The sequence below is a fragment of the Geotrypetes seraphini genome, chromosome 1 (assembly GCF_902459505.1).
Source record: "Geotrypetes seraphini chromosome 1, aGeoSer1.1, whole genome shotgun sequence".
Taxonomy (NCBI): domain Eukaryota; kingdom Metazoa; phylum Chordata; class Amphibia; order Gymnophiona; family Dermophiidae; genus Geotrypetes; species Geotrypetes seraphini.
This window is the reverse complement of record NC_047084.1, coordinates 228,767,692-228,782,167: the sequence shown is the minus strand read 5'-3', so window position 1 is coordinate 228,782,167 and position 14,476 is coordinate 228,767,692. Positions and strand designations below refer to the sequence as shown.

The 14,476-nt window shown below is 39.2% G+C and overlaps 1 protein-coding gene across 1 annotated transcript in view; it reads left to right on the top strand.

Moving 5' to 3' along the window:
- Positions 1–12,534, top strand: part of DTHD1 (death domain containing 1) — a 70,757-nt gene extending 58,223 nt beyond the window's left edge. Inside the window, exons 7-10 of the mRNA XM_033947761.1 lie at positions 58–347; positions 5,456–5,703; positions 10,346–10,403; positions 12,033–12,534. Of these exons, the coding sequence (XP_033803652.1) occupies positions 58–347; positions 5,456–5,703; positions 10,346–10,403; positions 12,033–12,355 (919 nt within the window). The 3' untranslated portion in view covers positions 12,356–12,534. The remainder of the gene's footprint in view (positions 1–57; positions 348–5,455; positions 5,704–10,345; positions 10,404–12,032) is intronic.
- The last annotated feature ends 1,942 nt before the right edge of the window (positions 12,535–14,476 follow it).

Here is a 14,476-nt window from a genome sequence, read left to right as displayed (position 1 = left end):
TTTTAAAATTGCCCTTAATTGTGTGATTAACATATTTATATTTCTTTTCTTCTTTAGTTTTATTGTCGTTCGACTTGCATCAGTTATGGACAGTGCACATTTAGTGCTTTTTATTCAGGCTCTGGATCGAGCAGCTCACAACACCATGGTGAATGTGATATTTTACCGAAAAAAAGATAACATGGAAAAAGCAATTGTTGAATTGGTGCCCTCCAAAGAACTAAACTGGGAGATTCCACACTTGCGAGCAGAAGGCTACAATGGACCTCCAGAGCCTTCCGAACAATTTCCAATGCAAGAAGGAGAGCAGATTTATTTTAAATTTAGTGGGAACATATCTGCCTCAGGTAAAGAATATTAATGTCAGCAATAGTTTTGGAATCATAGGAAAGTGATAATGAAATACAATATGCATACAGTGATAATTTGCTATAAATTAGCATCCTTACATGATGAATCACAAACACTATCCATGTTGTTAAAACTCTTGTGAACTAATTTTGATCCATAGGTAATGACAATAACAGCCTTAGGGACTCTTTTATTAAAGCATAGTATACCCTAATGGAATTAGCATGTGCTAAATGCTAAGAAGTCCATTTTATACCTATGGCCTTCTTAGCATTTAGCATGTGCTAAGATTTAATTAAAAAAGGCTCCCATTTTCCATGGATACACAGATGGAAAACACCCTAAATGAAGATTTATCATAAATAAATTATTTCTGCTCTGGCATATAATAGAAAAGAGAGAATGATGGTGGTGGGAAAATAGGATTATCAGGTACCCTACTATGTACAATAATTATTTGTTTTGAGTGCGTTTTTTTTTTTTTTTTTTTTTTTTTTAAAGCATCCCTATTCTGCACAATCTAAACTTGTTTGGCAGATTACAAGTTTAATATTGTGACCGGGTGTTAGGCCTGGCCTAGACAGACCAGCCTGATTTGACAAGTACATAAGCCAGACTGAGCGGATTTGAGAGTTGGCAGAAAGTTAGGTAATAGCTGGATTGGAAGTTAAAATTCAAAACACTTCTTTAGTCCAAATAACAGTGTTTTATTAGCACACAAAATACTGACTTTTGCCACAGTTCCATAATAATATCATCAACAAGCACTACTCAAACTCCTTGAGGGTCAAAATGAACAGATTCAAGTCCTTGCTCAGGTGCTCTAGTTTTCTTCAACTACAGGATTGAGATATTTAAGAAAATCCTTAAGTTGATCCTTGCCACAGGAAAAAAACATTGTCCAAAAAACAGACCCAAAACGTTACTTTTGCAAAATGGACTGAACCATAAACAAACAGTTCCTCAAATCTTGCAATATGCAAAGTGGCCACTGAGGGAGCCAACATAGCCCCCATGGCCACCTCTTGGATATGTTCATAAAACTCTGTTTGATACTGAAAGTAATTACAATGGATCACTCATTTTGTGAGTTTCATCAAAAATTCTGTCGGAATACGTTGGGGGGTTTCTACATCGAAGAACTTCCATTATTATTCCCAATGCCTGAACTTGGGGAATATGAGTGTAGAGGTAATTGACATCTAATGTCACCAACCACACATGTTCCATGTTCACATTATTTTCTTGAAACAGATGCAAAAGTGAGATGAATCTTTAATAAAAGATTTCACCTTCACAGTCTCTTTGCTTAGAAAAAAAAATCTATGAACTTAGATAAAGGTTCAAGTATCGCTTGATGTGTATTGACTATCGGTCTTCCAGGTGGTTTTAGCAAAGTTTTATGGATCTTTGGCACAAAATAAATCCTTGGATCATTTGATATTTCTCAATCAAAAATTGGCATTCCTTCAGGGTAATGACACCATCCTTATAATACTTGGTCACCCACTCAATTATCAGCATCTTCAGATTCTTAGTAGGATCCTGATCCAATTTTTTATATGCTCTCATATCTCAAAGTTGTCATTCAGCTTCCGCTTCATATTCTGTCCTATCTATAAGGACCATCACACCTCCTTTATTGGCTTTCAATACAATCACCTTCTCATTCTCCATTAGCTGCTGTAATCCATATTTTTCATCATTTGCTATATTCCTAGGGTAGTCATGATAACACCATTCCTGCTCCAACTCAGATAGGGATAACAACACCAGATCTCGGAATATTTGAATCATAAGGTCCATTAGCCCTGGAGGGACCCATGAAGAATTCTTCTTACAAATTGACATTTCTCCTAGTACTTTGTTGACTTGATCATCATCATTCTGCCCTTGTTCATAGCTATCTTCATCCTGCTTGAAAAATACTTTCAATTTATGAAAGGCTATTTTTAACTTAAAAAAATCCGGAGGGTGAGATATCACAAAGCCTAGACCTAAATTCAACAGAGAATTCAGAGTTTCTGACAATGGAATGGATGTCAAATTTATTACTGTCGATTCTGTATTGATCTTGTTTGCACGTTGCCGTGATATTGAACCTGGTTTCTCCCTCTTTGCAGCTGTCGGGCTCATCCCCTGGGTCGTCTCCCTCTTATTGCGACTTCTCCTTCTCCAGGCTTTTCTGATGATACTTCACTGAAATCATCACTCATGGCCTTGGCATCTCTCCAGATGAACTGTCAAATATCACTTTTTTCTTTTGGCCCACAATATTTATTCTTTTATTTCAGGAATACACCCAGTCCATTTGATAGTCTTTCTCATCCCGCTTCAGCTTTTTTACCTTAGTTTGTTTTATACCATCACAGAACAAAACTATTGACTTCTGCAAATCCTCACACTGCTTCTTAAACTCCTCTTGTTCCATCTTCTGTTGAAGCTCCATCTCAATTAAACCTGCCTTTGTACATAACTCTTTCTCCATCACTTCTTTAGTTTCTTTAAGCAATATCATCAAGTCTCTAGAGCACAGGTGTCATAGACGGTCCTCGAGGGCCGCAATCCAGCTGGGTTTTCAGGGTATCCCCAATGAATATGTATTGAAAGCAGTGCATGCAAATAGATCTCATGCATATTCATTGGGGAAATCCTGAAAACCCGACTGGATTGCGGCCCTCGAGGAGGGACTTTGACACCCCTGCTCTAGAGCATCGATTAAGGATTATCATCCACTTTTCAACAAACATCTTATCTGAGGATACCATTTTCAGTTCCTTTAAAATCCTGACCCCATGGAATCATGGATTTTTTTCAAATACTGTACTAATGTACTGCTATGCAATTCTGCTCAAATTGCTTGCTTCAATGTCATCTCAAGCACCACCCAAGAAGCAATTCATTAGTGCAGTATTTGGATTCACAACACACGACTCTTGATTCAAACCGACAACCAAGTGGTCATGTTCTACCTGAACAAACAAGGAGGCTCAGGGTCCCCTTTGCAGAGAAGCTTACCGCCTATGGACCTTGCTCTTTCTCTTTCCATAGACATACAAGCAGTATACATTCCAGGGAAAATGAATACCATTGCAGATTCCCTCAGCTGCAAGCTAGATCCTCACAAGTGGACTTTTGCACCTAGAGGTAGTGTGCAACATTTTTCACCAATGGGGTACTACCATGATAGATTTGTTCGCTTCAGCAACCAGTGCTCAATGTACTCAATATTGCTCCCTAAGACATGCTCTTCATGCAGTCACCAGAGATGTGTTTTCCATGCCATGGAATTTCACCCTTTCCCACCAACTCCATTGATCTCCAAAGTTCTTCAGAAGACCATTTACCATCAGGGACGTAACCCAGCTGATTCTCATTGCACCTTGCTGGCCCAGACAGATCTGGACCTTCTGGACGCTGCTCCACTTCTGTTAGGAGATCACCCCTCTCATCTCTCCCAGCAGAACGGTCACCTGTTATATCCCAATCTTCGCAGCCTCAATCTCACAGCATGGAAATTGAACAGACAATCCTTGCGGAGCTCCCAATATCCTCATCAGTAAAAGAAGTTCTCCTGGCAGCAAGAAGACCATCTACAAGAGAATCTTATCAATTGAAGTGAAAGTATTTTTCCACATGAGCAAATTCACAGGCTAAGGATCTGTTTCACTGCTCAATTACCTACTTGTTATATTTATCTGATTCAGTATGACTCCATCTATCAGCCATTTCTGCATACCATTCATGGATAGATGGAAAACCTGTTTCACAACATCCTTTACTATTTCAATTTCTGCGAGGATCTACAACCTTCGTCCTCCATTTCGTACACCACCTTCACCCTGGAACCTCAATGTGGTGTTGGACCATTTGATGAAAGATCCCTTCGAACCACTAGGATCTGCTTCATTACCTTTCCTTAAGTGGAAAACAGCATTTTTGGTAGCTCTTGCCTCAGCAAGATGGGGTAGCGAGTTGCAAGCATTAGTCATCTATGCTCCATATCTTAAATTTTTTCCGACAAAGGTGCTCCACACTCATCCCAAGTTTCTCCCCAAAGTTGCAACTAGTTATCACATTAAACAGTCTATAGTTTTACCATCGTTTTTTCCCCCACCTCACTGCGGAACAAAGTCTTCACACGCTGGATTGCAAGAAAGCATTGCTTTATTATCTGGATAAGACTGCAACTCTCCGGAAGACTAATCAGCTTTTCATCTCCTTTAATTCAGCTACTCAAGGGAATGCAGTATCTACATGAACTATCTCTTCATCTCTTTCTGCTGTGCTAGAGCTCAGTTATCACCTCCATGTCAAGTTGGAGCATATTAACTATGTCCTACAGCTTCTTCAGTTGCAAACTTAAGATCAGTTCCAATAGCGGATATCTGCAGAGCAGCAACTTGGTCCTCTGTTCACACCTTCACAAAACACTATTGTGTGGATCACATTTCTGTACAAAATACACAGTTTGGACAGTCAGTGCTTTAAAATTTATTTGCAGTATAGTCCTTTACCTCCACCCATCTCACTTTTCAGCTAGGGACTCACCAGCAGTGTGGCTGCATTATCCCTGCTTGTCTCCGGAGAAAGCAAAGTTGTTTACCTGCAACAAGTGTTCTCCGTAGACAGCAGGGGAATGCAGCCACACTTGCCTGCCCGCCATCCCCTCTTTTCACTATTTCTATTAGCTAGTTACATAACTGACAGTTGGAAGGCGGAATCCCAGTGGCAAGGTAATCTGCACAAGCTCAGTAGAAAAAATAAATAAATTAATTCTACTAATTCTAGGGGAGAGCTCCCACATGCAGGCTCAGTCAAAGGACTTCTCCAGCAAGTGTGGCTGCATTCCCCTGATGTCTATGGAGAACACCTGTTACAGATAAGCAACTTTGCTTTTTAAACATGTATGCATGTAACTGCTGCATAAATGTTAGCCACTGTTTTATAGAATTACCCTCATATTGTTTACTTCTGGTCTAAAAAATTAAATAAATATAAATTTCCAGGTAATCACATGCAAATTAGTCTTTATCAGAATAAAGGAAGACAAGAAAAATTCATATATATATATATATTTTTGTGTGTGTTGGATATTCTATAGATAATGAAAAAGACTTTGGGAAAACCTACAAGCTTACTTTTCACTCCCAAAGAAAACAAAGATTACATCTTCAACTCAAGGTGGTAGATGAATATGGGAACTATTCTTCACCTCAGTACAAAGGAACTGCCCTGTTCTACAAACTAACAAGAGAAGCAATTGTCAGCAGCTACTTCCAGCCTTCTTTAGTGGATGATTCCCCATCATTCCAAACACCAGTGTGCAAACTAGCCTTGACTTTACCCAAAGTAAGTGATTTGCTGATTCAGAAAATAAAATAATCTTTATTGAAAATCTTTACTGGACAAGGGAAAGAAAATATTTATTATGCAGCTGGATCTCTTAGCAGCTTTTGATTTAATGAAACATGTTATGATTAGCAGATTCAGTGAGATTGGCCTAGTAGATGCAATTCTGAAATGGTTCACTCTAACAGAACAGAAGAATAGAACCATTCAACCATTCATGACTTGGTACATGCTTCAAAGAATCCCTTGTGATCATCCATCCTGTTTAATCTTTCCCTGAGTAAACTGGATCCAAATGAAAACTGTTGATTTTAAACATTATTTGTACATTTCCATGACTCACTGGAAACAATCGCTTTTATGAGTTATTTGTTTATAAAATATTTGTAAACCACAGTATCTGCAAATTCTAGGCAGTATACAGAACCAACATAAGTGAAATCAAAAGAACATCATTTTAAAACATAACACTATGTAACATATTTTGTTCCTGAGCAATAAGTTTTCTTTCTTAATTGCCTGTTCCACAAAAATATAGAAAATGGCTATTATTCCCATCAAACTTTGCTTTTGTGACCAGGACAGTGATATTTTCAAATTTACCCTTTTTTTGCAGGTGGTAGGCACCTGTTGCGCTAATATTGGCCATAGGTCTTAGTAAAATGGGCCCTTAGAGAAACTTCAAGAACTTTCCATCAATTTAAATAGTAGCATAGTATAACTATAGAGACCTTATGCCCATCAGCTCAGTTCAGTTCCAACTGCTTAAGTGGTAACATATCTGCATTGTTTTAGATGGCATCCAGAGGCTACAAACATCCGGCAGATGCATTTTGGAATGTATGCAGCCAATTTATCAAGACAAAAGGAGAAAAGTACTCCATAGAAGCATCTGCAAAGACTTGTTAATGTCTGCTTATGCTTTCTTGGTATTTTGTGATCCAGTGATGGGGAGGATGTAAAAAAAATGTGTCTGATGAGGCTGTCTTCCTGTGTTACACCTGTTTGGTTTTTTAGCGATCGTAGGGAGCTCAAGATAATGTGAATGTAATTTGTAAACCGCATACTTAATATGCGGTATACACATTTTTAAATAAATAAAAGTATATCCACAAGGCATATTTCGGCATGCCTGTTGGTAATCAAGACAAACTTTGGGCCCCTCACTTCACATGTGAGCATTGACAAAAAAACTCTAGAAGGTAAGACAATTTTGTTTCTCACTAAGATGGCAGAATATTCTGCTATAAAATTTTCAGTGTGGTTTGAAAGTGGAGGACAGCAGTGGGAGAAGACAGAAGAAGCGATATGAGTCGGGTATCGGCTTGACTCGGGGAGTTATGTCAGGTTTCGGCTCGGTTCAAGGGTCGGGTTGGGTCGGAGGGATGTACCTAAGGGCTCTTTTTACTAAGCTGCACTAGCGGTTTTAGCGCACGCTTAGTGCGCGCTACATTGCCCTGCACGCTACCTGCTAACGCCTCCATAGAGCTGGTGATCGAAACATTTAAGTACCTCACGGGACGTGTCGAAGTAGAAGATGATATTTTCTTTCTCAAGGGACCCTCGGCCACAAGAGGGCACCCGCTCAAACTCAGGGGCGGAAAATTTCATGACGACACCAGAAAGTATTTCTTCACAGAGAGAGTAGTTGATCATTGGAACAAGCTTCCAGTGCAGGTGATCGAGGCAGACAGCGTGCCAGACTTTAAGAAAAAATGGGATACCCATGTGGGATCCCTACGAGGGTCAAGATAAGGAAATTGGGTCATTAGGGCATAGACAGGGGTGGGTAAGCAGAGTGGGCAGACTTGATGGGCTGTAGCCCTTTTCTGCCGTCATCTTCTATGTTTCTATGTTTCTATGGTGTTAGTATTTTCTGCATAGCGTGGGGGTTAGCACGCGCTAATCTTCAGCGCATGCTATAAATGCTAGCGCAGCTTAATAAAAGGAGCCCTAAGTCAGTGAAACGAATCATCTGAGTTGCCATTATGGCCTATGGGGAACTTTGCTTTGATTTATAAGCACTTTGGATTACGAGCATGCTTCTGGAACGAATTATGCTCGCAAACCAAGGTACCACTGTTATTGCAAACAAATTCAACATACATAGAACAGAGCAATCATATATACTGTAAAATGTATAATCAGAAACTTTTGCAAATAAGAAACCCTAGTGCGGATTCCTGAACTGTTAGATTGATAAGATCTATGACTGGTTGTTTCCCGGTATGGTAGGGCGGGGGGAATTTTATTATTGCATGTTTTATATGATGAGGAGGAGTGTGTGGCGCAGTGGTTGGATCTACAGCCTCAGCACCCTGGGGTTGTGGGTTCAAACCCCGCGCTGCTCCTTGTGACCCTGGGCAAGTCACTCAGTCCTCCATAGCCCCTGGTACGTTAGATAGATTGTGAGCCCACCGGGACAGAGAGGGAAAATGCTTGAGTACCTGATTGTAAAACCGCTTAGATAACCTTGATAGGCGGTATATAAAATCCTAATAAACTTGAAACTTGATAATGGAATATAAGGGTGGGTGGGGTGGGAAAAGGGAAGGGATATGTTTTTATGTAATATATCAATGATTGTTTGTAAGTGATGTAGTTAATGTTAATCTGAATGAATATATTTAACACTTAATGTAATTTTGAAAATGAATAAAGAATATAAAAAAAAAAAAGATCTATGACTGGATATAGTAAATGGATTGAAAATTAACCCTTGTAAGGCAAAATATTATGGGGAGGAGGCCAAATTATGGAGAAGCCACAGATGTTCCTAAATTGGCAGGGATTGAGCTTACCTTGTAGTCAAAGATAAAAGTAATAGGTGTAAGAGTGGATTACAAATTAACCATGAACAACATGTTAATGGTATAATAAAGAAGAAATTCTTAAAATTTAAAGATGTTAAACTCTATTAGAGACCAAACACCTTCAATTAATAACTCAAACCACATGCAGATTTAGGGACCATCTATAGCTTCTCCAGCATTTGTCCTCTTATCTATTTCTAGCTTGGCCATAAATTTGGCCTTTTTCTATTATATTTTGTTTTAGTTGCGTGGTACTGCTAGCATTAATGCATCGTCAATAAAAACACTTACCACTTATTTTGGAGGCGATAAAGGCTCCTGCGTTGACTGCATTATTTATTTAGTGCACACTAGAAACATAGAAATAGACGGCAGATAAAGGCCACGGCCCATCCAATCTGCCCACCCCAATGACCCTCCCCTACCTTTCTCTGTGAATAGATCCCATGTATCTATCCCATTTGGCCTTAATATCAGGCACGCTGCTGGCCTCAATCACCTGAAGTAGAAGACTATTCCAGCGATCAACCACCCTTTCAGTGAAAAATAATTTCCTGGTGTCCCCGTGCAGTTTCCCGCCCCTGATTTTCCACGGATGCCCCCTTGTTGCTGCGGGACCCTTAGCATTCTAGCTGAATAGCATATTCTGCTCCCCCCAACATTCCTCTTCCCCCAAAATATGAAAAAAAAAAATGAATTGCCATGTAGTTAGTGCAGGCAGATGACAAAACTAATTTGGAATTATTTAGCGTATCCCACGTTTGCTGCAATAGGTCCACATTAGTGCTTAACACAGCTTAGTACAAGTGCCCCTTAATGTTGATTAGGTTGTAAACAACAAACTAACTAGGAATTACATTCCTGAATTTAGAATCCTTTCAAATAAACGTTCTTATTGTAATACTTCTGTGATTATTACAAATTATTTGTTATGTCCAGCGCAAGCCTCGTGCAGCACAGACTCTATTTTCTGTGCCTATACAGTGCAGAGTGATGACGGGATAATCGCGCACCAGACGCCAGCGCGCCGACAATTCGGCGCAAGACAGAAGCGCACGGGGGAAAAATAATTTTAAAGAGCTCCGACTGGAGGTTTGGGGTGGCAACCCCCCCACTTTATTGGTTAGTGTTCGCGCTGCCATTACGGGGGGGGGGGGGGTGAAACATTATAGAGAAAACGGAACTTTTCCTGAAAAAAATCAGAAAAAGTTCCGTTTTCGCTCTAATGGAGGATTCCAATCCCCCAAACCCCCCTCCAACAGCAACGCGAACACTAACCCCCCATCAGAGCTCTTTAAAAATTACTTTTTCCCCACGTGCTTCTGTCTTGCGCCGAATTGTCAGCGCTGGATTGTCAGCGCGCTGGCGTCTTGCGCTCCACTGACTATGAACTGTGCTGAGTTGGTATAGTAGTGTTGTAGAAATGTTTATAGAGATGGTTATTGTGGAAAATTCAAACAGAAGTACCAGTACTTATGCATCAGCTAATAACAACTTCTTAAGTGCTTCTGAATAATGAGTCAAATATAATTTAGTTATAGGATATAATTAACACACACACACACCCCTTTTACAAAGCCATGTTAGGCTTTTTTTATAGCTGTTTGTAGCAGTATTGGCTCCGACGCTTAAAGGAGCATCAGAGCTAATATCGCCACAGCTGGCAATGAAAAAGCCTAATGCGGCTTCATAAAAGGGGGTGGGGGTAAATTAAGTTTGCATAAAACAGAGCTATGACTAAAGGACAAAGCTGTTTAATAAATGTGCTAATGATATTTGTGTTTTTGGGTCCTAAAATGATACTTTACTGGATGCTTCTTTTTCTGCAGAGTGAAAAAATTATCAGTCGACCACAGAGCGCAAGAAAAGCCTTTACTAATTCTTCAGGTAAAACTAACTCTGTGGCTATGAACATTGTACAATCACATGTGTTCTACCAGTTGCAAAGGTTAAGAATGTAAATCAGGCATTTATGTTATTTAAAAATACCATCATGGAAGCCCAGACCAGATGTATTCCTCGCATTAACAAAGGTGGAAAGAAGAGAAAATGAGAGCTGGCATAGATAAAAGGTGAAGTGAAAGAGGCTATTAGAGCCAATAAAACATCTTTTTAAGATTGGAAGAAGGATCCAAATGAAGAAAATAAGAAGAAACATAAGCACTGGAAAGTTAGATGCAAGCATTGATAAAGAAAGCTAAGAAAGAATATGAAGAGAAACTTGCCAAAGAGGCAAAAAACTCATAGTAACAATTTTTTAGGTACTTCAGAAGCAGAAAACCTGTGAGGGAATGTGTGTGACTGTTGGATGATCAAGGAGCAAAAGGGGTGCTCAGGGAGAAAAAGACCATAGTCGAGAGACTGAATGAATTCTTTGCTTTGGTCTTTGAGATCTACCTAAACCAGAAATAGTTTTCAAGGGTGGTGATACAGAGGAACAGAAAGAAATCTAGGTGAATGAAATGGTTCAAATCCAAATTCAAATTTCAAGGATACGATCTGATACCTATGGAGCAGCTTGAGATAAGTGGCCATTTTTTCTGTTAGTTGCTGTTTTCTGTGGATCACTTCCTGGAGTCCCTTTAAATAGATTACTCTGCAACCTGCTTTATGTGAGGATTTGAATGCTACCATAATAAGTGGAGTTTTTTTGTGACCTATGACTGTGCTAGTTTGGCATTCACAGCATGGTATTAACTCCTTTGGTGTATTAATGAGGCCTTTTTCTCCACTTGAGAGTTTGTAAGGGTATAAGTGATTCTGCTTCCTCTCTTTAGCAGTAGAAGAGCAGTTTCTATGATTAAGTTTGATTTTCTGCTCTTTCTCCATTTACTATTATTATCAATCAATGATATGAAACAATTTCAAAACATAGGGCTCCTTTGACAAAGGTACGCTAGCGGTTTTTGCCACGCGCGCTAGCCACTCCTGCCTGGTTTTAAGCAGGCGGTAATTTTTCAGTTAGCGCGCGCTAATCTTGTGCGCGCGCTATAAACGCTAGCGCACCTTGGTAAAAGGAGTCCTTAATGAAATAAAATAACTCTCTTTTCAGCTACAGTGGCAAAATAACGCTCAGAATTTAGGAAGTTGGTTGGTTGGGGCTGAGAACCTTTCAGCACCCCCTCATAAACAAGGTAGAGGTGGGGGGAAATGATCAATGCACTGTTAAGGTTAGAAGTGATCAAAGTGGGCTACTGTTAAGATGAGTATTTTAGCACAGAGTTCCATTTTATGCAACAAGGCTCTGTACTAAAATAGTATGACTTGTGGTAAAATAATTTGATTTAATGGAAACCTATGCTGATATCTTTTCCCCGTATTCTACTTCCCAAGCTATCCAAATCATTTGAATATTGACCCAAGTAGATTTTCTTTATGATCTGCTATTATTGAGATGTTTACCAACTCCAATCATGCTAATGTGAAGAACAATGCAATATTCATCTATTTTAACATTTTCTTTAATAGTAATTTTAATGATCATTACCCCTGTGTATAAATGTCTAATTTTTTCAGAGTCCTTGTTGGATGATCTGCTTTACTGGTTATCAGAAGAACTTTCTGAAGAGGATGCAGCTTTGCTTGCTTTGTCCCTTCCTATTCGTCGGAGCACAATACAACTCATCAAACTGAAAAGTCCTGATCATCTAACAGACCAAATCTATGAACTACTTAGCTACTGGAAAAAAACCCTTCCAACATCAGCAGACAAAATGCGACTATTGTTTCGTCATCTTCGGAAGAGTGGCAGATTAGATCTCGTTGAGGAGCTGAGGTTCATGTGGGAGAACAAAGTGATCCCTCGAAAAGCACAACATAGATTTGAGATGCAGTATTAAAATCCCTAGTACCTGCAGCTTTCAAAATACTATCATTATTGTAAGTCATGCAACCCTACCAAGAAATTTTGTAGTTCTGCCATTTGGACAGAACATTTTTTAAAGTGAATAATCAATGGTTATAAATCAGCATATAATTTAAATGCAGGGCAATAAACAATCTTAATTTCTAAATGCAATATGGAGTTAACTGTTCATTAAAATAACTTATAGCTCAGGTTTATTCCATTGCTCAAAGAATTTATCAATCGATATTCGAAGTGAGGCTCCTGCCCATTTAAATTGCACTGTGTGGGTTGGCCACCAATATTCAATCTACAAGACAAACAACCCACTGTAAAATCAGTTTTACTCAGGTGTCCCTCCCTGATGCAGCAGCTAAAGAGCCACGAAATGCTGGCTGCCTCTCAGTTGTTTGGCAGGACTGCAAAAAGGAGATGCTTCCTGGGTTTGTTAATCCAGCTGATACCTAGTACCCTGTCACCTGAATAAAATAACATGTGACATCTTTTATGGCTCTTGTGATGCTTTTGGGAACTTTCCTTATGCATTTCTCAATAAGCTACATGTTATATGGTGTTCCATTTAATAAGATAAAAATAAGGGAGATTTTTAAGTCAATGATTAAGAAAAGGAGAGCTTTGAAGTGTTATAGCTGTTCCATTTTCTGAGGCTTTTCCTACCCTGAAGATAATATAAATTTATTGCCCAGAGGTTTTGTCTGAAGATACTTTGAGAGGTTGAGGAACACCTGAGTAAAGTTGATTTTACAGTGGGTTGCTTGTCTTGTAGATGGAGTTTTAACCATTGTCCTCATTTTTTGATATGAGTGGATCTGTGCCAGTATTTTGCAGCACTTAACTAGGCAGTGTTGCTGAATATTGACTCTGAAAAGCTATTTTTAGAGTGGATCAGAGAGGGGCATTCCAAGGGCAGAGTCAAGGAGGAACTTGCAACTATAAAATATTCAATTCCAGTGCCCACATAGCTAAGTGCCAAAATAGGATCACATAAATAGCCATTCTAATTTTGGTTGTTTAACTATGTGGGTGCTGACACTGAATGTTAAAAAAAGGTTTTTTTTTGTTCCTGGGGAATGTGTTCTTTCTTAATTGCCTATGCCACGTAAATATAGAAAATGGCCATCATACCCTCAAACTTTGCTTTTGTGACCAGGACATTTATATTTTAAAATTTACCATTTTGAAGAACATTCCGGATTGATTCCAGGCTGAGTAAATTTAGGGGCCCTTTTACTAAGGCATGGTAAGGTATTGCCATGTAGCAAACAATACCACAGGTGTGCCGTACTCGCCGCTGTGGTAAAAAAAGATCTACCACATGCATACCCACAATTTACTGGCGCACTGCGGTAAAGGCACATGGCACTTCATACAGATAGGTTAGTGCAGGAGCCTTTACCACCTGAAAAAAAGCAGGCTTTTTAGAAGCTCTGTAACCGCAGCATGAGTGGGCGGAAACCTGCCTCTCAGCAGACATGCCTCTGAACTATGCTTTTTTGACCCATGGTAATTTCTGAATTACCATGGGCGAAAATCAGTAGTAGGCGCCTGCTAAATTTTGGTCATAGGACTTAGTCAAAGGGTCTCTTAGAGTAACTTCAAGAACTTTCTAGAACTTTCCATCAATATAAACAGTACAGTATAGAGATCTTAAGCCCTCCAGCTCAGTTCAGTTCCAACTGCCTAAGTGGTAACAAATCTGCATTGTTTAAGATGGTATCCAGAGATTGCATACGTCCAGTAGATGCATTTTGCTATGTATGCAGCCGATTTATCAAGACAAGAGGGAAAAAGTACTCCATCGAAGCATCTGCTAAGATGTGCAATGCCTGCAAGGCATATTTCGGCATGTCTGCTGGGGATCAAGACAAACTTTGGGCACCTCACTTGACATGAGAACATTGCCAAAAAATTCTAGAAAGTATGATGGCAAAATTTTCTGTTCTACAATTTCTTACAATGTTTCATTTTTTAAAATATGTAAAATTAAACATTTTATTGTTATTTGAAAATATATCATATATGAAATATGTTGCAATAATCTCATACACATATATTTTTCGCTCCATAAGACGCACCTGACCATAAAATGCACCAT